The sequence below is a fragment of the Monodelphis domestica genome, chromosome 1 (assembly GCF_027887165.1).
Source record: "Monodelphis domestica isolate mMonDom1 chromosome 1, mMonDom1.pri, whole genome shotgun sequence".
Classification (NCBI taxonomy): Eukaryota; Metazoa; Chordata; class Mammalia; order Didelphimorphia; family Didelphidae; genus Monodelphis; species Monodelphis domestica.
In genome coordinates this window covers 173501282-173526616 of record NC_077227.1, presented here as the reverse complement: position 1 = coordinate 173526616, position 25335 = coordinate 173501282, and the positions used below count along the sequence as shown (strand labels likewise).

Here is a 25335-nt window from a genome sequence, read left to right as displayed (position 1 = left end):
CTCCAAAGGTAATAGACTCAAAACATAAAATTAAACATACATTTTTGGATTTGGCCAATAGGGACATTTATTTTTCTGGATTATGCATATTCATCAAGAGTGTTTTATTTTTCTTTTTTTTTAAATTACTCAATGGAGGTAGATGAGGAGAGAGGGATAATTAATGTTTATAAAAAGAAAATAATCTTACCACTATTGGATCTCTACTTATTTCCTCACAGCCTGTCATTGCCAAAGTGACAATTAGCTTATCTCATAAATCAATCTCTGATAATGGAAGAAAGCTAAGTGAGTTCTGTAGAGGTTCTAGAGAACAGACATACTTTTAATCACACCCTGGGTGATTTGGATTGGCCATAGAGGAGATTAAATACATGTTCAGGGGGCAGCTGGGTGGCTCCATGGACTGAGGTACAGGACTAGAGATGGGAAGTCTGGGTTCAAATCTAGCCTCAGACACCTCCTAGCTGTGTGACCCTGGACAAGTCACTTGACTCCCATTGCCTAGCCCTTACCACTCTTCTGCCTTGGATCCAATACACAGTACTGATTCTAAGACAGAAAGTAAGAGTTAAAAAAATTTTAAAGTGTAATACAAAATAGCTGGGGCTAACATATAAACAGAAATGTAATATGTCCCAATAGTACTGTCTCATATTTGTATACTACTTTTTTTTTTAACCCTTCCCTTCCATCTTGGAGTCAATGCTGTTTATTGGTTCCAAGGCAGAAGAGTGGTAAGGGCTAGGCAATGAGGGTTAAGTGACTTGCCCAGGGTCACACAACTGGGAAGTGTCTGAGGCCAGACTTGAACCCTGGACCTCCCATCTCTGGGTTTGGCTCTCAATCCACTGAGTCACATGGCTGCCCCCTACTTTAAACATTTTCTAAACAGCCCTTGTCAAGGATCACATGGCTAGGAAGTATATGGTTTTAATCCAGACTTGAATCCAGGACCTTCCATCTCTAGGAATATCTTTCAATCCACTGAACCACCTAGCTGTCCTCATACAACAACCATCTAAAGGAGAGAGCACCAGGATTCTCCTACCTAATGTTACAGATGATATACTAGTTGGGGAGAGGTTAAGTCCCTTGACCAAAGTCAACCAACTATGTTACTGTCTAATTAGTGATTCAAACCTAGGCATTCTGACTCCTGATCCAGTGTCCTCTTGACTAAGCAAAGCTACTTTTACTAACCCATTAAACCCCTGCCCAAACTCTTCCCATTCTCCTTTCACAATGACCCTATTCATTTCCACAAACTCTGTACAGCCCCTTTATTCCTGAATGTATACAAAAATTATGAATTTAACAACTAAAGAAGCCCCATCCTCCTGTATGGTCATTTTTTAAAATGCCATCACAGTTAAGATCACAGTGAGTAGAGTAGATAGAGAATTAAGCTATCTGCCAAGAAGCCTCACTTCTAGCTGAAATTCAGCATGATACTTGCCACACAACCTTGGATAAGTCACCTAAGTTTTAGAGGCATAGTGGCTATGAACCTGGACTTAAAGTAAGGAAAATGTGGGTTCAAATACTACTAGATATACTTACTAGTTTTGTGATCCTAGGCAAGTCCCTTAACTCTTTATGCCAGTTTCCTCAACTATAAAAATTGGGGAGAGGTTGGATTAAATATAATCTAACATTTCTTCCACCTCTAAAACTATGATATTAGGATTCTTTGAGCCTGTGTCTTATCTATAAAATAAAGTAGTTGGACTAGATAGAAGATCATTAAGATCTCTTCCCTTTAATAATTTTCTGTTTACCTTGAGAATGGGTCCTGTAGTGGATAGATCCAATTGGTCCAGTGAGTGTGAGATTCTGTAACATTTTTTGCTAACAGGAAATGTTTATAGATTTTGAGTAAATGAAGACCGGATGTGTTCTAGTCTAGTTGAAAGAGTTTGGTTGGGGGGCCCCCCTCAGCCACAAGGCTTAAGCTACTAGGAGTGGATGTAATGACCCTGTCTATTTTTTTCATAACATCAGAGTTTGGGGGATAAGTCTGAGGAATTAAGGGAAAAATGATGGAGTGAAAAGGGATTAGCCTAGGTCTAGATAAGAATCAATTTAAGGAAAAAGTACATAGAAGCAGAAGATTAGTGTCCTTAATTGTAACTTCCTCCCAAATAGTTCACCTAATTTACTTATAGTTTCCTTCTTTATATTAAAGTCATACACCCATTCTGAGTTTATCTTGGTGGAGGGTGTGAGATATTAATCCAAACCTAATCTCTCCCATACTGTCTTCCAATTTTTCCAGCAGTTTTTAGCAAATAGGGAATTTTGGTCCCAAAAGCTGGGGAGATTTGAGTTCTTGATAGGAAGGGAAGCAGGAGACTGGGTTCAGAGGTTAGCCACCCTGCTCTCCTCAGAACCAGGGGGTTTTAGACTAGAATTATATCTGTCTGTTTTCTTACATTTCATTTGTCTTGAAGATATAATTTTGGAGTTCAAGTTAAACTCCTGATGGTTATTTCATAACAGAGAAAGGGGGCCCCAAACTTTATCTCTAAAACTTGCCTTCCTTCCCATAAAATACCAGTTCCATAATTAACACTTGTAGTAAATAATGTTATAAGGAAAATGAAGGTTTGCAGAGAAAAAAGACATGAGACCAAAAGGGAAAGATTCTGGAATGCTGCAGGGTGTGACAAGGAAATCACTTTAAAAGACTGATATATATTAATTTAAGGTCGCCAAGGAATTCAGCTATGTAATTCCTCAATGAAAACTCAAGTCAGCAGTCAACCTTTTATGGAGTTTAATTACAAACAGGAGGAAGAAAGGTATTAGAGAGAGAGAGAGAGAGAGAGAGAGAGAGAGAGAGAGAGAGAGAGAGAGAGAAAGGGGAGAGAAGGGAATAGGGCTTAAATACCCCCTCTGTTTAGGCTGGGCCAAAAGGCCCAAGCCCTTAGATAGCTGAGGCAAAGAAAAGAGATCAGTCCCTATCATTCACGTGACCAAAATGGAGAAACAGTCTCAGGGGCCTCCACCTCCAGCTTCCTTCAGAGCAAGCTTCTCAGAGCACAACCTCTCAGAGCAAAAACTCTCCAACCCTCCCTAGTCCTCAGACCCTGCTATCTTTAAGGAAACCATCCAAGTTCCCTCCCCTCAGTTCTCACATCTACCAATCACTGTCCATGTCTTCCCTGTGCCAATGGTGGCTCTAGCTTAACCGCCCAGAGGTCTGTGGCTTTGCACATGTCTGTTGAAGGTCATATTCTCAAATAATTAAATCTTGATCCTTTGCTGCAGCCCTTCCTAAATCCTGTTACCCTGAGCAGGGTGGAGATTGGAAGTTCCAAGACCTGGTTCTGTCATTCCAAGTATCTCTATTGTATCAATTCTAAAATCAATCATGACTCAAAGAACTTCCTGTTCTATGCTTAAGCATAGATCAAAGCCCTTTCCATTGTTCAGCAAAAGGTTTCTGTCCTAAGGTAATCTTAAGTAGGGAGGAGAAAGACCCTCCCATGCCAAGGGGGTTAACATTCCAATAGACTATCAGTAGGAAATTTTTCAAGTATGAAATTTCCCAATGGTGAAATTTCCAACATTTATAAGTCTAAGAAATTTTAAGGTTTACAAGGGGGATGTTGAGTTGAAAACTCAGGAGCTGAGAGTCTCTCTGGGGGTTTACTGACTGCAAGTACCTGGAAGGATTTGCTGACAAATACTTGGTATACCTGTCCTTGCTGTTGATACTCATGTTTCCCTTGGAGGGAGATCTTTGAACCTGAAGCTAGCCTGAACCAACATCCGGTCATCTGTAACTCATTAAGTGGAGATCTGAGTTCATCTGGATTTGAGATCTTTCCCTTGAGTCCCTGTCTAATCTGCCACAGACTAATACCTCAAGTAACAATCAAAAGAGGTTTGGGTTAGTGCAGCATAGCTAATTTTTAGGTTTGGGGATTTTAGGTGAGAGAGAAGAGGGAGATAAGAATAGTCAATCAAACTCTATGAAGACCCTTCTCACAAAGGTTTAGTTCCTGGGTTGCTTAGCTAGTAAAATAATGGTAATAATTCCCTTTTCTCTTCAAACCTCTCTTAAAGAATAAATTACAACTCCTAGTGACTTTTGCCTACTCTGTGACTGAGTGGTCTGTGTACTGGACCAGGCTCTGGACTGGGTAAGCCTGCCCTTTCACACACAGTGTAAACGTTCATTACTGACCCAAAGTAGTTTACTTATCCCATCCAATCCCATCTCCAAAATACCCCATAACAATAGCAAATATACTCATTTGTCCAATTTTATTAGCAAGCCAGAAATCATAGAAAGTATACATATGAGCATATATATCAGACAACACAATGAAGCTCTCTTACATGGGAACAAAATATCTCAGATAAAACAAGAACAAGTCTCAGATCTCACACGAGGAGGAACTTCCTTTATCTCCTCAGAGTAAAAAACTAGGGATAGGGATATGTTAGAGCCCACCAGCTCCTCTTAGATTGTCTTCTTCCCAGAGTCTTTTCTTTTCCTCAGTGAACTGAAAAGAGATTGGCATTGCAGATATCCAGAAAAAGTCTGAAGAGACTGAAGGTACCATATCTCTCTTCTCTTCCACTCTTACCAGTTCCACCCTGCACTTTATGCAGGCAGAGGGAATTGATCTCCATCAATGAGGAAAGAATCTCATACCAATGGGTTTGGTGACTTGAGTTTCATATGCATTTATAATAGCCTAACTGCTTTCATGAGAATTAAGGGCTAGTTTTCATCTTGGTTGTGGAGACCTACACATTAATTTCTGATTTCCCAAAAGGAAGCCCTTGATATAGACATGACTCAGAGAAAGAGTGAATTGTGAGATTTCCCAAGGTCCATGTAAACCCAAAGCTACACTCCTAAGCCACGAGTTGTAGTTAGATAGCAGAGGAGGTAGAGGAAGCCAGTCCAGTAAATGGCAGCATACTTTGAATTGTAGATAGTTAAAATGATTTTGAATGAGATTCTCCAGATTCTTTTGTCTCCTGTTCTCTTCCATAATAGCTCAGTTCTATAAATTCTCTGTGGCAGCTAGGTGGTGCAATGGATAGAGTGCCAAGTCTGGAATTAGGAAGACTTGTCTTGTCTTCCTTAGTTCAAACCTGGCCTCAGATGCTTAAAGCTGTGACCCTGGACAAGTCATTTAACCTTATTTGTTTCAGTTTCCTCAACTGTAAAATGAGCTGGAGAAGGAAATGGCAAACCATCCCAGTATCTTTGCCAAGAAAGCCCCAATGGTATCACAAAGATTTGGACACAACTGAACAACAATGACATAGATCCATAGGTGCCTTCCTGCTCTCTTTTTTAGCTATAGCTTTTTCTAAATAAGAGGCCTGCATAATGGCCATAGTTATCTTCTGCAGACATTAATTCAACCATACAAGGTTACAGTTACAAATTTCCAACTAATGAAATGAGATTCTGTTCATAGGTAGCAATGTTGCAGTTATTGTTCCATCATTTCAGTTATGTCTGACTCTGTGATCCCATTTGGGAGTGCTTTATCATTTTCTTCTCTGGCTCATTTTATAGAAGAGGAAACTAAGACAAAGAGTGTTAAGTGACTTGTCTAAGGTCACACAGCTAGCAAATATCTGAAGCCATATTTGAACTCAGGAAGATGAGTCTTCCTGAATTCAGGCCCAGCACTCTGTCCACAGTGCCACCTAAATACCCCAATAAAGATAACATTAAAATAGCTTAGAATGTCAGCTATGCAATGGACCTTAGAGTTATCTAGTCCAATCCTAACTCTACAGATAAATTAACCGAACCAGACAAGTTAAGTAGATTGATTATCCATGACCCTAGAACTAGTGAGCTTAAAGGTCAGACTATACTATAACTCTTCTAAAATCTGTGCAGTGCTTTTCCATAGTGGTGAACCACTGATCTCATAGGGCAGTTTTAACACAGGGGGAAAATAGTGGACCAGATTAGATCATTTCTTAATTGGATAATAAATCATGTTACTTGCTATGCCTATTATCATAGAGATGTAAACTGTTATGAATATTTAGTTCAGAGAAGAGAGAAGTTAGTATAGATTATTGTAGCCAATGAAGGTTGCACGGAGAAGGGGAGATTTGGATTGGGCTATGAATGATGGGTAGAATGAAGAGAGAAGCAGAGCATATTCTAAGCAAGAGGAACAATATGAGCAAAGATACAAAAAAAGGTAATGAACAACTGGGAATTAGTTACAGTAGGGAACCTGGCCTGAGAGTGAAAGGTAAATATAGGCATAGTTTAGACAAGGATAAAAATCTAAGTATCTAGACAGGTACTTACTGTGGTAGGAAGGAAATAGAGATCAGTGAGTACACTAATATTACAATTAAGACAATATTTAAAAGAAAGATTAATCTTTCTGGCTGTATTGAAGACCAGAGATAATGAGGGGAATTTATAGTCAGAAATGTTAATAAGTAAGGGAAGAATGAAGTGATAAGGGTCTAAATTAGAGTAATAGCAATGGCGCTGGTAAGGAAGATATATATATGTATATATATATATATATATATATATATAAATGTATGAAGTAGTATGAAACTCCTGATTCCTGTGGAGCAAAGATTTCAATTTCAGCTCCAAAATAAACTGAGAAGCAAGGTCTTTCCAATAGGTAAGTCCTACAAGTTCCTGAAAGATCTTTAACATGACTTTTTGTCCTAAAACTGAAAATATAGTATTCCTCTTTGCCTCCCTAGTGATCATTTTGCCCGGAGGCAGCTATATAGCACAGTGAATAGAGCACCATGTCCAGGAGTCAGAACCTGGATTCAAATGTGCCTCAAGCACTTCCTAGCTGTGTGATCCTGGGCAAGTCACTTACCTGTTTGCTTAGCCCTTGCTCTTCCATCTTAGGGTTGCTACTAAGAAAGAAAGTCAGGGTTTTAAAAAACAAACAAACTTATAATTGAGTATAAATTTGGAGGTATAAGATGGGGCACTATTCCCTCTTTGTCCTTCACCTTTGGAATATGGTTGTTACAGCTACATCAAATCACACTTTTTTTCCTTCCACTGAGTAGGTCCTACTCCCTAGTCACTCACTATTCAGAGAGATTTCTCCATATGTGTGGGTGCTTTCTCAGAGATTACAATCTCTAAATTGTCAAATCCAATGGCCCTTTCTCAGTCTTCATCCTTCTTGACTTCTCTGCAATCTTTGCCATCTCCTTGATATTCTTCCATCTCTATGGTTTTGTGAAATTATAATAATTAAAATGGGTTTGACGAATATAAGAATTTTTAAAAATTGTTGTGGTTGCCACTTACAAAAATTAACTCTTAAGGGGGCAGCTGGGTAGTTCAGTGGATTGAGAGCCAGGCCTAGAGATGAGAGGTCCTAGGTTCAAATCTGGCCTCAGACACTTCCCAGCTGTGTGACCCTGGGCAAGTCACTTAACCCCCATTGCCTAGCCCTTACCACTCTCCTGCATTGGAACCAATACACAGTATTGATTCCAAGACAGAAGTTAAGGGTTTTAAAAAAATTAACTCTTAAGCCATGAGGCTGTTAGTAGCTTTACAATTAGCTTTAGTAGCTTTAGTAGTAGCTTTATTACAGCATGGTAGAGATAGTAAAGGGGGAAGTGTAGAAAGGAGGTAGAACAAATTGCCTAGCTAAATTCCCAAAGTCCAGATCTGAGTGGCTCACTGAAGAGAGCATCTCACTGAAGACAGGATAAGAGCCGAAAAGCCAGTGTCTCTGGCCAGAGTCCCCTCAACCTAAATGAGTTACTGAAGCCAAAATCCTCAAGACACAAACGCAGAATCTCTAACACATAATGAAACCCAACACAGAAGACACCCACACAGCAGCTTCCCTCCAACACAGCAGAATGAATCAGAATGCCCTTGGCTGGCTTTTATAAGCAGTTTTCTCCATGTCACTTCCTGTCTCTCTGATTTCTACTTCCTTTCTCTGTGGGCTGGTCTATCACATCTCAGAAACCAATCATAGTTTCTTAATTTGCCTGGCACTGCCCTAGGGGATCCAACTCCTATCTTCTGAGGGTATGAACTTTTATCAAAAGGGTCCTCAAGTTCCTGACTTAAAAGGGTAGAGCACTCCAAGTACTTGATTTAATAAGTTAAGATTAAAAAATTCCCTTTCAAAACATAATTTTCTCTTGGTTCTCCTATTTATCTGACAACTCTTTGTCAGTCTCCTTTACTGGGTCTTCATACAGTTCCCTGAGGGAGTCCCATATAGTTCTGCTCAGGGATCTCTTTATTCCTTTTCTTCTATTTCTCTTTGTGATCCCATCAGTTACTACTCAGTTAATTTATCATCTATCGGTTATCATCCATAGGTAAGATTAAAATTAATTTCCAACACTCCAAGAATTATATTTTATGAAGTTTATTAATAAGCACTTGAAGTAGAAGGAATAAAAAGGAAATAGAAGTGAAAAAAAACAAAGTATTTAATAAAATAAAACCACGTGAAAGTGACTCAAGTTCTCCTTGCTGTTTAAAAAGCCCACTACACCAAAGCCACAACAAGAAGAGAAGAGAGCAAGAGGCAGGGTTACATCAAATTTATATCCTCCCTATATCAGCACATAATGTGAGGAGAGTTGGGCTGTAGTTTCTAGGGTATGTTATATTTATATGTTATATTTAAATTAATATCTTCAAGTTCTTATTTTCCATAAAGTTTATTAGTAATCACTTGAAATAGAAAGGTAGATAAGCATAGATTTAAAGTCTCTTTCTTACTCTAAGTCTGACCATGTGTTGCCCATCCTCCATGGTTCCTTCATCCCTCCCTCCTCCTTGCTCTGAGGAGTAGTGACCAAAAAGACCCAGGTGGGATCCACCTATACTTTTATTTATGTTCATGGACTCAGCACTGGCATGTGAAAAATAAGATGGACCAAATTGGCAATCTAGGAAAGGGAGGGGATGAAATTCCCTCTACACAACACCCTGTGATCCTTTGGGAGACTAATCTCCACAATGGATCATTTAAATATAACTATCTTATATCTCTAAAGATTTTCTAGCTAAAAGTACATACAATATTGTACTTTTTAAGAGGAAGCTACAATAGTTAGAAATAAGAAGGAAATAAAAGAAGAAAACAAAAAATGATTGATAGATACATTGACAAAATGCCAATTAGGGGGAAGTCCTCTTTGGCATAAGAATTACATTCAAAATAAGTATGTTCAACCACCTTCAGTTCAGTTCATTATATCCCAAAGTTCATTCTGGATCTTTTGATGCACTATGTGTCTTCTGCAGGCATCTTTACAGCACCTTCTCCAAAAGGATCTGCTTTCTTGATTCGGGGTGTTGGCAAGTTTCTTTTCCTGAAATTTTTCCAAAAGATTTTAAATCTTGGATTTTAGGATAATTACATAGGTAACAGATTCACACAGTAGATTTTTTTTTTTAATGTAAACCCTTGCCTTCTGTCTTGGAACCAAGTATTGGTTCCAAGGCAGAAGAGTGGTAAGGGCTAGGCAATGGGGCTTAAGTGACTTGCCCAGGGTCACACAGCTGGGAAGTGTCTGAGGCCAAATTTAAACCTAGGACCTCTCATCTCTAGGCCTGGCTCTCAATCCACTGAGATACCCAGCTGCCCTACAGTAGATATTTTTAGGATCTATTATCCAACCCTAACCTTTCTCCTGAGCAGTCAAACACTGACAATTGGATATCTCAAACTGAATGTTCTATAAACATCTTAAACTCAACACATCTAAATCTAATTTCATTATCTTCCACACCCCACCCCAACCCCACCCCACAAAAAAACTTTCCCTTGTCCCTAACTTCCCTCTTGTTATGAAGGGTACTACTACCCTCCCATTCAGGCTTACAACCTAGGTGTTATCCACAGCTCCTCATTCTCTCATCCCATATCTCATCTATTTTTTTCCCATATCCAATCTATTGCCAACAATGGCTGGTTTTCTCTTTTAACATCTCTCAAATACACACTCTTCTCTCCTCTGATATTGGTAGGTGCAAGCTCTCATCACCTTGTGCTTGAAGTATTATAGTAGAGGCTCTCTTTACTCTAGCCCATTCTCAATTAAGTCACCAAAGTGATTTTCCTTATGTGTATGTTTGACCATGTCATCCACCTACTCAACAAAATCTAGTGGCTTTCTTTCACTTCCAAGATCAAGACCAAATCTTCTCAGTTTGGCATTAAAAGTTTTTCATAACCTACCCTTTCCCACACTTCCAGTGTTCTTATATATTATACCCTACAATCCAAGCATTTCATAATTCAGTGATAAATGCCTTAAAAAAGGCATTCCATCTACCAACTCTTCACATTTTTCTCTGATAATTCCCTATTCCTAAAATGTTCTTCCTCTTTACCTTTACCTACTGGCCTCTCTGGCTTCTTTCAAATTCCAGCTAAAGTGTTATATTCTGAAGTAAGCTTTTCCTGATCCTCCCTAATATCATCCCTTTGTTATTTATTTCCATTTATCCATTATATAACTCATTTATACACAGTTGTTTGTATGTTCTTCCCTGCATCCCCCATTCAATTGTGGGTTCTTTAAGGGTAGGAAATTTCTTTTGTCTTTCTTTGTATACCTAGAACTTAGCACAGTGCGGCACATAATAAGCACTTAATAAATTTTGGTGGCTGACTGATTGACTTTGTACAGGTAAGTGAATAGGGATGGAATGAGAAAGAAAACAACCTGGAAGGCTAATATTACCCCAGACAACAAAATGGAGCTTTGACTGATTTTCTTGTTAATCTAGAGAAAAGAAAAAATCCCAGGTCAATTTTAACTCCTCTTTTTGGGAAGTTTATCAAAATTATTAATGGTAAAAATTATTAAGATCCTCTCTTGATTTTCTTGAGCCCATAGGCAGATTTTAGAGCAGGTCCTGAATTACTGCCCTTTCTGAATCTCTTGGTACCAATACCAAACACTATCCTTCTATTTCATCTTCCCCATTCATGAATAGAAAATATATACACACAGTTCAAAAGTAATTAGGACTGGTCTTTTTTATAAAATTGGCCTGCCTTGGTACTAACTAAAACAGTAATTAAACAACTTTAAAGAACAAGAAACTTGATTTAAGTATCTTTTAGATGGAAAGGGAGGGAGAAAGGGGAGAAATGAAAAAGGAGAAAGTGAAATTATAATGGTTTTTGGAATTCTCCACCAGGAAAAAGTTTACCACAAGAGTATAATTCCCACAGTTTGGTCACAAGTCTCTCCTCTTCACAGGGAACAAAGGAGTTAGCTTTCTTGGCAAAACTGGACTCTCCCAACACCTATCTCTTCTATGATCAACATAATTTTTCTGAATCTTTCTCCTCCACTGAGCATTGTTTTTACTGATGTTACTGCATCTACAAAATTGTCCCTGTTACTGTCATCCCAACTACTTCATATTCAATATTCAGTTCAAAATCTCTGACCTATTCCAAAGTACCAATCCTGCAAGACCCAGTATCTCCCTCAGAGTGGGAAGAAGACAACCATGTTTCCTTCAAACTACATTTTTCAGGAACCTATACAGCTACTCTGAATGCTTTTCTCTTATCGCAGGAGCCTGTGTTAAAGGCAACTACAGAAATATATAATATTAAGTTTCTAAAAGATCCTTGAAGTAATTTAATACAATACCCTTATTTTGTAAATGAGAGAGTAATGACCAGAGAGGTTAAATGATATGCACAGATGGCACAGCTAATGATATAGTTAGAATTAGTACCACAGGATTAGAGCTAGAAGGTATCCCCAAGGAGTATATAGTCCAACCTCCTCATTTTACATATGAGAAAACTGGGACTCAGAAATGTTAAGTGACTTGCCCACAGAAACATAAGTAGTAAATAGAGCAGAGTGGGACTTCAAGTCCACATACTCACCCCTAGTTTGATATCTTTTCCATTATTGCCTCAGTTCTCTTTTTTCCCATAAGCTACCTTTCCACTCTAGCATTTTGTTTCCCTTTCCCTTTCCTTAGATTCCATGTTCTCTATGAAACTTCATCATCCCAGCTGAAATATTTTATTAGAGTATTTAGCCCTCATTACACATTCTATTTGGCATCATACTTATCTAAGCACATGTAATTTTCCCCAACAGATTGTAAGGCTCTTAAGTAAGGTACTGAATAATTTTTCATCTCTGAGATCTATTCAGCTTGATAAGCCTCACTTATAGGAACTCAATGTCTATTAAATTGAACTGAATTTTCTCTCTCCCTTGTTTCCTTTAATTTCTTTACATGTAGATACACTTCTAAAAGTTGTTTTCTGATATTTTGCCAGCCATGCTTTCTCCTTCCCTCTCTCATAGCTCCTCTCCAAGACAGTAAAGTAATGTAAGTTGTACATGTGCTATCATATAAAACATATTTCCCTGTTCATCGTGTTGTAAAAGAAGACGCGTCATTTCTACTAGAGAAAAATTCATAAAGGAAATAAAGTAAAGAATGGTATGCTTCCATATGTACTTAGACTCTATCAGTTCCTTTCTTAGAAGTGGAGAGCCTTTTTAAACATGGGCTCCTTAGAGTTGTCCTAGAGCATTGCATTGCTGATAACAGTTAAGTCATTTACAGTTGATCATCATACATTATTGCATTATTATGTATAATGTTCTCCTGGTTCTACTCACTTCACTTTTAATCATCTCATATAAGTCTTTCCAGGTTTTCTTGTGGTGTGTGTGTGTGTGTGTGATCATCCCATTTATCATTTCTAATGGAGTACATACAATAGTATTCCATTACAATCATATACCACAACTCATTTAACCATTCCATAATTGATGGCCATCCCTTTCAGTTTCCAGTTCTTTGTCATGCAAAAAGAGTTGTTATAAATGTTTTTGTACAAGTAGATCCTTTTCCACTATCTTTGATCTCTCTGGGATAGAGAGGAGAGATAGAGGTATTGCTGGGTCAGAGTATATGCAGTTTCATGGCTTTGGGGCATATTTCCTTTAATTTTGAATCCTTCCTTCCTCCTTCATCCTCCCTCCTTCCCTTCCTTTCTTCCTTCCTTCTTCCACCAATATTAGATTCCCCACTATTGACAAGCTATTAAGTTGACCACTATCCAGGTCTTTTCCTTGGAGAACTCAGGGACCAGGAGAAATTAATATGTTTTCTTTATCTACTCTTTATGTGTGTGTGTGTGTGTGTGTGTGTGTGTGTGTGTGTGTGTGTGTGTGTATAGGATTAAAATAAAAAGGTTGGACTAAATATATAAAAATATGGCCACCAAAATTATTACTCGAGTCAGAATGACGTTTAAGTAGTTTATTTACAAATAGAGGGAAAGAATTTGGTAGAGGAAAGAGAAAAAGAGTAGAATGAGAAATTTAACTTAACGAGCTAGACTATTGCTCAGGCCCTGGCTTTACTCTGGCAAGGGTCCAAAAAGCCCCAGTCAGAGGGCCTAGGGTTAAATTAAGCAAAGGTTCCAGCCACATGGCTTCCTCCTCCAAGATGGAGGAGGGAGCCTCTGTGGACATTAGTCCTTCCAGGAGTCAAGAAAGGAGTCAGCCTTTTTCACTCACCCACTTGGTAGTCCTAAGGGAAAATTCAAGAGCAGTTCGAGGTCCCAAGTCAGTGCTCCTTCAAGGTCAAGTTCAAAGGCAAAAGAGCTGTTCACAAGAAGTTTCTCCCACTTTTAAAGGCCCTTCCTTTTGTCACTTCCTGTGCCTTCCTTCCACTTTACATGGACCAATTGCAGCTTTAGCTTTCCTTAGGACTGCCCAGGGAGCAGTCAATGGGTTTTTATTTATTGCCTACTATATATAGCACCTGTGGATCACAGATCTCCCCATACTTAAGAATAAGGGGTATATACACTTCTGGTGATTAAATCTGAAAGTGGGCAAGGGGAAAGTTAATCCCATCTTCACTATATACATGTGTGTGTGTGTGTGTGTGTGTGTGTGTGTGTGTGTGTGTATCTGTGTGTGTGTATATTTATAGGTGAAACCCAGTGGCTGAGGGAAATTATCTCAGAAACATAGACCTATCTGTTATTGCAGGGAAGAGATACCATAAAAAGAAAGCAAATATAATTGATCTGATTTATGGCATCCTGAAAATTATTGGTTACTGGAAAATGATTTTTGCCTTTGAAATCTACAGAGCAAAATTGTGACCCGAGAAAAGAACTGGTTAAGATTGAACATGGCAGGCTCAGAAGCTAGAGAGTCAGGCCTGCAGACAAGAAATCCTCAATTCAAATCTGGCCTCAGACACTTCCTGTGTGACCTGGGCAAATCACTTAACCCAAGTGCCTCTCCCTTACTGCTCTTCAGTCTTGGAATCAATACTCAGCATTGATTTTAAGACAGAAGGTAAGAATTTTTTTAAAATCTGAACGTGACAGTTTAATTTTGAATCTTTCCTTCCTCCTTCATCCTCCCTCCTTCCCTTCCTTTCTTCCTTCCTTCTTCCACCAATATTAGATTCCCCACTATTGACAAGTTATTAAGGAGTAACTAAGAACTTTCATGTATCATCTTACATAGTACTTACATAGTCCTAGAAAGCAGAGATAAACACATTTCCAGATTTAAAAGACTCTCCACTTCTAGGAAAGGAACTGATGGAGTCTAAGTGGAGACTGAAGCATACCATATTTTACTTTATTTCCTTCATGAATTTTTCTCTAGTATAAATATGTGTCTTCTTTTACATGATGAACATGGAAAGATTGATAGGTAGATAGCTAGATGGATGAATAGATAATACATGCCTTGTCAAATGAATCATTCATCCATTCAATAATTCAACAAACATTTATTCAGTGCCTATGATGTGCTAGAAGGCAAATGACATTCCCTGTACACAAAGGGATATTTATTTTAAAAGCAAAATGGTGAAAACTCCTTTTGAAAAGTGAGGAGTCATCTCCTAATTGATTTGTTGTATAATTTTATCATGTAGTTTTTTCTTTGGTTAAATCCAGTCTTGTTCTCTATCTTTGTTAGTGTAGTTCCCTTTTCTCTTCCCTGATATTGACCCTCCCTGGGGAACTCTCAAAACATTTATCTCCTTATGCACCAGAGGGCAGAGGAACACAGGTATTTGGTGGGAAGCCATTGTAGGTGCATCTCTAACAGAGGTGATTTCAGAATAGTCTAAGAGAATTTTGAAGACTAGGTCCACCCTTATTCTTTCCACTCCTAAATAAACCGAAAGTAATCTCATTGGTGAGAATTCTCATTTCCTGAAAACTAAGGCCACAATTCAACTCTTCATAGGCAACACTCAAGTGGTTTTCTGGGTATACATTCATGCCCAATTCACTCTATAGTTTGATCATCTTGTAGCTTTATTGCTTCTGTCCATTCCTCTGTATCTCCCAGAAGGAACAGAGTCTGGAACCAGAGGCTGGGCACTGGGCAAAGAGGAATGATTTTCTATTCCTCTTATCTTTTTCTCTTTGAATATTTTAAGTGCTAAATATTTCTCTGATAACTTTTGGGAATCACTAGAGTGTTCAAAGAAACTAGTATGGTTTTTTCCCCAGTAAGATCCTTAAAATTTTGGTGCTGACACAACATTTAGCATCTATCACCTTGGGTTCAATATTTTTATGACATTGATAAATCTCATTATAATATTGCTAGCTGTTAAAAATAGGTTTAAGTATTAGGGTAAAATAATATTATCCAGAACATGTCATAAAATTCCAAGAAAAGGATATTCATGCAACTTCAGAGAATTAAAAAGTATTTGTTCATGAATGAATTATGTAATATTTCAGAGCCTCAGTTTCTTTGTATGTAAAATAGGAAAGATAATATTTGTACTGCTGATTATAGGATTATTGTGAGGAAAGCACTTTGCAAACCTTACTATATGTGTTATTAGTAGCCTACATATAATATCCAGTCCTGTCATACAACATCAATATTTGAAAGATGTTCTACTGAATTTTCCATAACTTATTCAATCAGATGCCTTTCCAACTTCCTCTCATGCCATAGCCCAAATGTCCAGACTTGTTAAGATTTTTCTTCTCCTCTGTTTAATGCTGACAAATTCATAACATGCCTAGCTCCACCTTTCCTCTGACTGTAACTCTCCCTTCCCCTCCAATGATATCCTAACACACATTTTATCCAAGTCCCTCCCTTTCTCTCTGCTCTCCTAAACCCAACGGGGCTCTCTGTCATTCATTTCTGGAGAACTAAGAAACACAGGGATCTTCTCCAACCCATGACCAGATGGATCTGCTGTCTGCAAGAGCCACTGCAAATAAAATAGGTGAGGAGAAATAACCTTGGCCTATGTCGTAACAGGACCTAGATATGGAGGGAGTAGAATGGAAGAAAATAGAGAAATGACACTGGGAAAGAGAGATAGACAGTGAGAGATTGCAGAATGAAAGGGAGAGATGTACATTGTATTCAAGGAAGTAATTAGTCATCAGAATACATGAGAAGGAAAAATAGTGCCTGAACTAGAAGGGAGAGAGGTTTTGTGGCTCAGAGGAAGGAGCAATCATCTGAAAGATCAGAGATTTGTTTTGAGGAGGCACGTTGGTGGCTCATTGGAATGAGAGTCAGGCCTAGAGATGGGAGATCCTAGGTTCAAATCTGGCCTCAGACACTTCCTAGCTGTGTGACCCTGGGCAAGTCACTTAACCCCCATTGCCTAGCCCTTACCATTCTACTGCCTTGGAACCAATACATAGTATTGATTCTAAGATGGAAGGTAAGGATTTTTTTTAAAATTAAAATTAAAAAAGATTAGAGATTTGTGTAATGGTCCTGACTCTGCAATTAACTTATATGATCCTAGGCAGATTGTTTCCCCTCTTTACTTCACTTTTCTCATCTGCAAATATGAGGGAATTGGAGTTAACCTCTAACATTTTTCCCCCATTTTTAACATTCTGTGAGGAAAGTATTATATAGCAACCAGTCCATGCCCAGCAAAATTCTATGTGCTGTGGGAAAGTATAAAAGCCAATCCCTGAAGAAGCCAATGATACTTCAGTCTAGCTGGGGAGACAAGAAACATGAGAGAATTAGAAAACAAGTGATGAGTCTAATCATGGCTGGACTACAAAGAAGAAAGAGACCAGTGTGGGCTGGAGCAATTGGGAAAAGTTCATAGATGAGGTGGGACTATACCTAGGTCTTGAAGGATGGAGAAAAATTAAATTAGCATTCAGAAAGGAGGGAGAACATTCTAGGTATGTAGAAGATCATGAAGAAGAGATGGAGGCAAAAAGTCTCTTATTCTCCTCTGCCCCTTTTCCTGTAGGAGAGAGAACAAGAAGAAATGTGAATGGGATCTTTCCCCTGTTGGTGCTATTGTTGCTCACTTTCCTTCTGATGTTGGGTCTGAGTAAAAGTCTGGATGAGGACCTTCAAGAGAAGTCTTTTGAGGAGGAGCACATAGACTACCCTAAGTCAAACCGCTTGTTCAGGTACTGTAACTCCATGATGCTGTTGAAAAAAATCCGAGGACCCAATGACACCTGCAAGCGAAAGCATGTATTCATCCACGAGAGGCTAGACAACATTGTTAGCATGTGCAACAACTTTACTACTATCACTACATGCAAGTACCCCTCAAGGATGAACTGCCACCACAGCCAGAGGAAGCTCCAGCTGACAGACTGTAAACTCACTGAAGGTAGACGGTTCCCAGGATGCAAGTATCAATCTCTCCCCAAGTTCAACTCTATCCTCTTCAACTGTGATGAAATAGGGCCTGTATACTTATATAAAATTGTGGAGGATTCCTAGACCAGCTCTTCTGCTTGGGTCCTCCTGTCCCAGCTCCAGTTGTGAATCTTCCTCCTCACTGATCCCTATAATGATGAAGGTGGGGCTGAGAGGGGAGGGCCATGAAGGTGCTCTCTTGAGTGAAATAGTTCGGGACCAGGAATGATCCTTGCAGAGCAAAAACCTCTGCAGTATTGCTGAGGCACACTCTTCTCGTTGTCTTTTACTTCCATTTTCTTCTATTTGTTTTTTCCTTCTGTTTTCTTCTATTTGTTTTTTCCTTCAATAAACTGCACTGAATGATGAGCCATGAGTGTGTTTAGGTATGCTGGAGGCAAGCAGGCTTTACTTGTGGGAATACCAATGAAACTTATATAATATATGGAGTAGGTATAATGGATCGTTACCTATGTGTTATCAGAGATACCTGGGAAGGGCTCTAGAGCTCTTCAAGATGCTGTTTGACATTCTATTATTACAGCTTTATTCTTTTGGCTCATCTTTCCTTCCTCGTAAATGAAAATGCCATTGGATAAAATAAACCTTACGTTTTCTAATCATTTATTATGAGTAATTTATTGTTTCCACATAGTAAGTTTAGATTGAGGTTGGGTTGTCACAGGTAAGAGGGAGTGAAGTAGAGATAATAGGAGGACACTTGGCACCTAAGCAGAAAGTTGGAGGCAGAGAAGAAACAATAAATAAAAGTTTATTTTTCCCTCCCAACTTTGTTCCTGTCCTTCTCCGGACTTCAAAAAATTGCCTTCTCTACTGTCCTCTCAACTTGGAATTTCCATAAATCCCTGGAACAGGCTACTGCCCACCTACCGACTCATCATAATATATTCCTCTGCAAGACCCACCCACTTCCTACCACTAATGAATTCCTCCTGGAGCCTCCTAATTGTGGAGGGCCTGCTTTCATTCTGCTTTCATTCTGCTCCTGACTTTCTCTACACTTCAAAACCATCCCCTTCACACTCTCCTTCCCACCTCCACCACCCCCCATTTCTGGTATCCTTATTCCTCTACATACATACTCTTTTTCATTTACCTTTTGTAGCTTCTTTCCCCATAAGATAGAAGCTCTTTCAGGGCAAAATCTCTTTGTTTTTTTTGTTGTATATGTATGTCTGGTGCTTAGCAGAGTGCTTGGCATATGGTAAGCACTTGATAAATGCTTATTTCCTTCCTTCTTTTACATGATTCTTCTTCCTTTGCTTTCTTATATTTTAATTGCTCTTTAAATAACTGATCCATGTATATGACATCACATCTCACACCTCCACAACTTTATATAAGTAGCTTCCAATAACTGGAATGAATTTCCTCCTAATGTTGGTCTTAAAGACTCCCTAGCTTCCTTAAAGCACAATTTAAATACCACTTCTTGAATATGGTCTTTCCTTTCCCCCTACTTCCCAGCACTCCCAGTTATTGGCACTCTCTCCCTCTTGAAATTATTTTGCATATTTTTAAATTTTATTTACTTGTGTACACATTGCCCCACCACCACCACCTACCTTTCAAAGTAAGCAAGCTTCTTTAGGCTGCTAGGTAGTACAGTGCATAGTTTACCAAACAGAGTTAGGAAGATCTGAGTTTAAATCTTGCCTTGAAAACTTTCTAGATATGTGACCCTAGGCAAGTTATTTAAAGTAGCATCATTAAAAGTGCTAAGAACACTAAGGGCAAAGACAGATCCTGCTCCCAAAGAGATCACAATCTAACAGGATTAAGACAACATGCAAACTAATTACAAACAAGATATAAGCAGAATAAACTGAAGATAATCACAGAGAGAAAGTGGCATTAAATGGGATCAGGAAAAGTTTCTTGCAAAAGGTAGGATTTCAGTTGAAACCTGAAGGGAGTCAGGAAAGCCAGTTGAAGAAGGGAAAGAGTATGGTCAGTGAAAATGAACTGAGTCAAGAGATGGGATGTATACAACTCCAGTAAAATAAATGTCAGCTATGATTATATTATGTGGAAATTGACTCTTTCCTCAAAATCACCACCTAAAAGTGAATCCTAGCAGTACCATCCTACCAAGCATCTCATCAGTCCCAAAAGACATGATAAATCTTGGGGTAAAGGGAGAATTGTATGCATGTATAGATATGTATATGTGTGTATTTATGTGCCTATGCATATGTATATTCAAACTGCTTATTGTGTCTGAGTATTATTTTCCAGAGTGAAAGGAGGAAAAAACTCTTGGTAGCTATTGAAAAACAAACACTTTCAACACCATAGGGATAAAACTATTAATTAAACAGCTGAGATCCAGTGGGAAAACATTTTGAATCACTGATGGATCTGTGACTTCATCTCTATGTGTATTCCTTTCTCTTATACAAATTCAGTCCCTTCCAAATCTCATTCTTTGTCTTTTTTGTCCATGCCTTTGCATGAATCTTCCAAGGTATATTTCCTAACCACTGGAATGTCATAGGATCCTAGAAGAAGAAATGGGATTTATGAGATCATCTAATTCAATTTTCTCTATTTAAAACTGAGAAAGCTGAGTGAGGCCCAGAGAGGATAGAGAGGGTAGGTGATTTGTAAACAGTCACACAGGTTAGTGGTGGGATTTGAACCCAGGTCCTCTGGCTCCCAAGTCAGTGTTCCTTCTGGGCTTTCCTTTGTTGTTATTGTTCACTTGCTTTAAAGTATCTTAGCAAGATTTAAAAGAATTACACTAATTGTCATTTGCTATCTCATTCTCACCACATGACTGGACTGATTTTTCCAGTAATTTTTATAATAATCATACATAATGGTGAAATACCTTTATATTCCATACTTTTTTCCATCCCTCTCCACATTACTCATGTCCTCTTACTCATTCTTTTTATTTTCAACCCTTTTATTGAAAATTTAAGATACTAAACATATTATAGTCAGAAATAGTGTCAAACTTTCTCTGGCTCAGAGATGAAATTTAATAGAGATGGGTATAGGACTCTACACTTAAATTAGGAAGGGGGAATGGGAAATCTGCATATTTATAAGATGGAGAGTTATTCAGAGACCTAGGAATTTATGGAAACTTATTCAGTAATGTCCAACTCTTCATGACCCCATTTGCAATTTTCTTTTTTTTTAAATAAACATTATTTTATTTGGCCATTTTCAAACATTATTCATTGGAAACAAAAATCATTTTCTTTTCCTCCCCTTCCCCCCTCCCACCACCTCTCCCATAGCTGATGCATGATTCCACTGGGTATCACATGTGTTCTTGACTTGAACACATTTCCATGTTGTTGGTATTTGCACTAGAGTGTTCATTTAGAGTCTCTCCTCAGTCATATCCCTTCAACCCCTGTAGTCAAGCAGTTGCTTTTCATCAGTGTTTTTACTCCCACAGTTTGTCCTCTGCTTGTGGATAGTGTTTTTTAGATCCCTGCAGATTGTTGAGGGACATTGCATTGCCATTAATGGAGAAGTCCATTACCTTCGATTGTACCACAGTCTATCAGTCTCTGTGTATAATGATTTCCTGGTTCTGCTCCTTTCACTCTGCATCACTTCTTGGAGGTTGTTCCAGACTCCATGGAATTCCTCCATTTTATTATTCGTTTTAGCACAATAGTATTCCATTACCAACATATACCACAATTTGCTCAGCCATTCCCCAATTGAAGGGCATCCCCTCATTTTCCAATTTTTGGCCACCACAAAAAGCGCAGCTATGAATATTCTTGTACAAGTCTTTTTCCTTATTATCTCTTTGGGGTACAAGCCCAGCAGTGCTATAGCTGGATCAAAGGGCAGACAGTCTTTTATCACCCTTTGGGCATAGTTCCAAATTGCCCTCCAGAATGGTTGGATCAATTCACAACTCCACCAGCAATGAATTAATGTCCCAACTTTGCCACATCCCCTCCAGCATTCATTACTTTCCATAGCTGTCATGTTAGCCAATCTGCTAGGTGTGAGGTGATACCTCAGAGTTGTTTTGATTTGTATCTCCCTGATTATAAGAGACTTAGAACACTTTTTCATGTGCTTATTAATAGTTTTGATTTCTTTGGCTGAGAACTGCCTGTTCATGTCCCTTGCCCATTTATCAATTGGAAAAATGGCTTGATTTTTTGTACAATTGATTTAGCTCTTTGTAAATTTGAGTAATTAAACCTTTGTCAGAGGTTTTTATGAAGATTGCTTCCCAATTTGTTCATTTGCAACTTTCTTGGCAAAGATACTAGAGTAGTTTGCCATTTCCTTCTCCAGCTTATTTTACAGATGAGGAAATTGAAGCACACAAGGTAATGTCCGAGTTTGAATTTGAACTTAGGCCTTCCTGATTCCAGGGCCAGTGCTCTATCTTGGACCACCTAGAAGCTACAAACTATAAATTCTAGCCAAAAATTCCTACACAATCTGATCCCAATTTATCTTTACAGACTCATTAAACATTTTTCTCCTTCTGTACTTTGTGATTCTATCAAATTAGTCTTCTCTTTGTTTCTCATTTATGATACTCCATTTCCCATCATATTTCTTTAGTTTGGCATCCCCTATGCCTAGAATGCATCTACTATTTTCCTCCTCAGATTATCTCTCACTTCCTTTAAGAGGTAGCTCAATTACCATCTTCTGCATGAAACCTTTTCTAATTGTTCCAACTGCTACTGGCTTCCCTCAGAAACTGCCTTGATATGTATAAATATATACATTCACACATACATATATATTTTCACTGTTGTTACTTGTTATTTATGTCCAAAATTTATATTTTCCCCCTGACATCTGATAGGAGTTACTCCCCTCTTTCAGATGTTATCTATGATAACCAGGTCCCCAAAACTATAAGGACAAAGAACTCTCATAAATCTACCTAAAAGGAGGCAACAGTTGGAAGCAAAAAGAGTCTTGGATTGTGTTAGATGTCTAGCATCTAGTCTTCAATATACCACTAAGCCACTGACTTTTAAAATCTACATAAATCTTAGGGCCCATTTTTTCTGCTTTCATGTGGAAATGCAACATTTTCACTACCTACCTCCCAGAGCTATCTTAAAGATCAATGAAATCATACACATACATTTTTGAAATGTACAATATGTTATAGTAATAAAAAAGATTGAGGAATATTATTAGCCAGATCTCTTGGATAAGTCACCAAGTCTCAGATTCCCATGAACTGAGCTTTCTGATCAATGATGTTCAGTGGATAAGTTTTGCTTATATGCAATGGTCCCCTGTCTTCTCAGTTGTTACCCCACAAAATGCCCCTTTTCCTATTGATCCATTATGGTCTTTAGGCATATCTTGCAACTAGACATGAGAAGAGGTTCAAGGGAAGAAATGTAAGGTCAGATGACTGTGGGGGAGCTAAGGACATTCTGGCCTAGGATGTTTTGTCTATTAACTATTCATGTCTCAGAGAGCTCAGGATGTACCATTAAATCAGTTATTTGGAACATGTGCTAATGTCTTCCCCCCACTAATCTTAGACATTTAGGCTTCATGACTCTGTTCATTTCAAAATACTTGGTATGAGATTTAGTAAATGTAAGAAAAAATTTTTTTCTGAGAATAGAGAATAAAACATACCTAACTTAACACTAACTAAACCCTCTCATTTTCTCATGTGCCTCTTTCTACTAATTTGTCTTTGTTCCTTCTATTTGTTTTTACAGTGGCTACTTATTCTTTATGTACAAAGTTTATATTTCCCCCATGATATTTGTAAAAGTTTATCCCTTCTTTCACATGTTATCTATGACACCAAGTTCCAGAAAGCATAAGGACAAAGAAAAAGTATAAATCTATTGAAAGGAAGACAACAGTTGGTAGCAGAAAGGGTCTTGGATTAAGTTTTCGATGTCTAGCATCTAGTCCTTAGAATGCCACTAAATGGCCATGTGACTTCTGTCCCTAAATTTTCCTTCCTTTGTTCTTTCCCTGCATTTTTTTCTTCTATCATTCTTTTTAAAATTCCCCTAACAGCTGTATAGGAATGGCCAATATTCACTTCTCAAAATCTGCTTTACAAGTGCTATGAATCCAGAATTAGTTTTCTGTAGGGCCAGATAAATCATAAAATCTGAGTTGAAAGGATCCTCATAGTTTAAAAATAATCTAATATTCTACCCAATTCCAGGATCTCTTCCAAAACATCCTTGACAGATCATTTGTCATCCACCCACTACTTGAATACCTACAGTAACAAGATATCTCTATCTAACAAAATTGTTTTTAATTCCTTTCTGGGAAGGTATTTCTCAAGTTGAACCAAAATTTACAAACATGGGGTTACAGAAACTTAGAGGTCACCAAGCATCACTCTTACCCCAAAACAAAAATCCTGACCATTGTATATCTGACAAGTGATCATCCAGCCTCCACTTGGAGACGACCAATAACAAAGAACTCAATACTTCCTAAAACAACTCATTCCATTTTTGGACAGTTCAAATCAGGTGCTGGGGATACAAGTAAGCAGTCACTACTTTTAATGAAATTTGATTCTAAATAGGAGGAAACAAGGATGTGTGTGCCAACATGTGTGTGTACTTATGTGTATAATGTTTACATTATAAATATAAAATTAATAAATATATATTTATACATAAAGTAATTATAATAACGCTTTCAGACATCTTGAACTAGATAGATGTTCAATGAACATCCAATGTGTCCAAAATGGAATCCATTGTCTTTTCTCCTAAATCTTCTCTCCTTCCAAACTTGGAAGGAAATAAGCATTTTAATAACACATACTATGGATCAGACACAGTGCTAAGAGCTTTACAAATACCATCTCTTTTGATCCTCACCACAGCCTGGAAGTTAGGTACTATTATTATTCCTATTTTACAGTTGAGAAATCTGAGGCAGGTTTATATAGTTAAAAGATGTCTCAAGCTGGATTTGAATTCAGGCCTTCCTAACAGAAGTCCAATGCTCTATCCACTGCGCCACTTAGATAATTCAACTTTCCTATTACTATCAAGGGCACTAGCATTCTCTTAAATTTCTCAGACTCTCAACCTGAATGTCATCTTCAGATGCTCAGTATCTCTAACTCCTCATATCCAATCTCTTGTCATAGCCTGCCAATTTCACCTTTGCAAAAGTCTCTCAGATATACCCCTTTACCTCTTTTGATATTGCTACCACCCTGGTATAGACTCTTATCTCATGACTGGACATTTTAATTGCCTACTAGTTGGTCTGTCTATTAAAAGTCTCTGTCCACTCCAGTTCATCCTCCATTCAGCTACCAAACTGATTTTCCTGAAAACACAGATCTGACCATGTCATCCATCTACTCAATAAACTCCATTGGTTCCCTATTCCTAGGGAGATAGATCTTCCCTGCCCACCATCTACATTGTCTTGGCTAAAAGAACAGTTTCACCTTATATTTATGTTGGTTCTGATGCTCTAGAATTCTTATTTAGGAATTTTTTTATAGTTGTTTGGGAGTGAATTGGGGAAACTTAGCAAGTTCCTTATCCTGCCATCTTGGCTCTGCCTCTTCATGCAAACTCTTTGTGTCTTTTTAAAAAATAAAAGTTGTCATTTATGGAAAACCCTACTATGTGCCAGTCACTTTACAAATATCATCTCATTGGATCC

At 38.2% G+C, this 25335-nt stretch overlaps 1 protein-coding gene across 1 annotated transcript; it reads left to right on the top strand.

The window, feature by feature from the left end:
* Nucleotides 1-16163: 16163 nt before the first annotated feature.
* Nucleotides 16164-18292, top strand: LOC103098338 (probable inactive ribonuclease-like protein 12). The gene is made up of 2 exons (XM_007479747.2): nucleotides 16164-16267; nucleotides 17273-18292. The coding sequence occupies exons 1-2, from the start codon at nucleotides 16228-16230 to the stop codon at nucleotides 17758-17760; spliced, it is 528 nt and encodes a 175-aa protein (XP_007479809.1). The 5' UTR covers nucleotides 16164-16227; the 3' UTR covers nucleotides 17761-18292.
* The last annotated feature ends 7043 nt before the right edge of the window (nucleotides 18293-25335 follow it).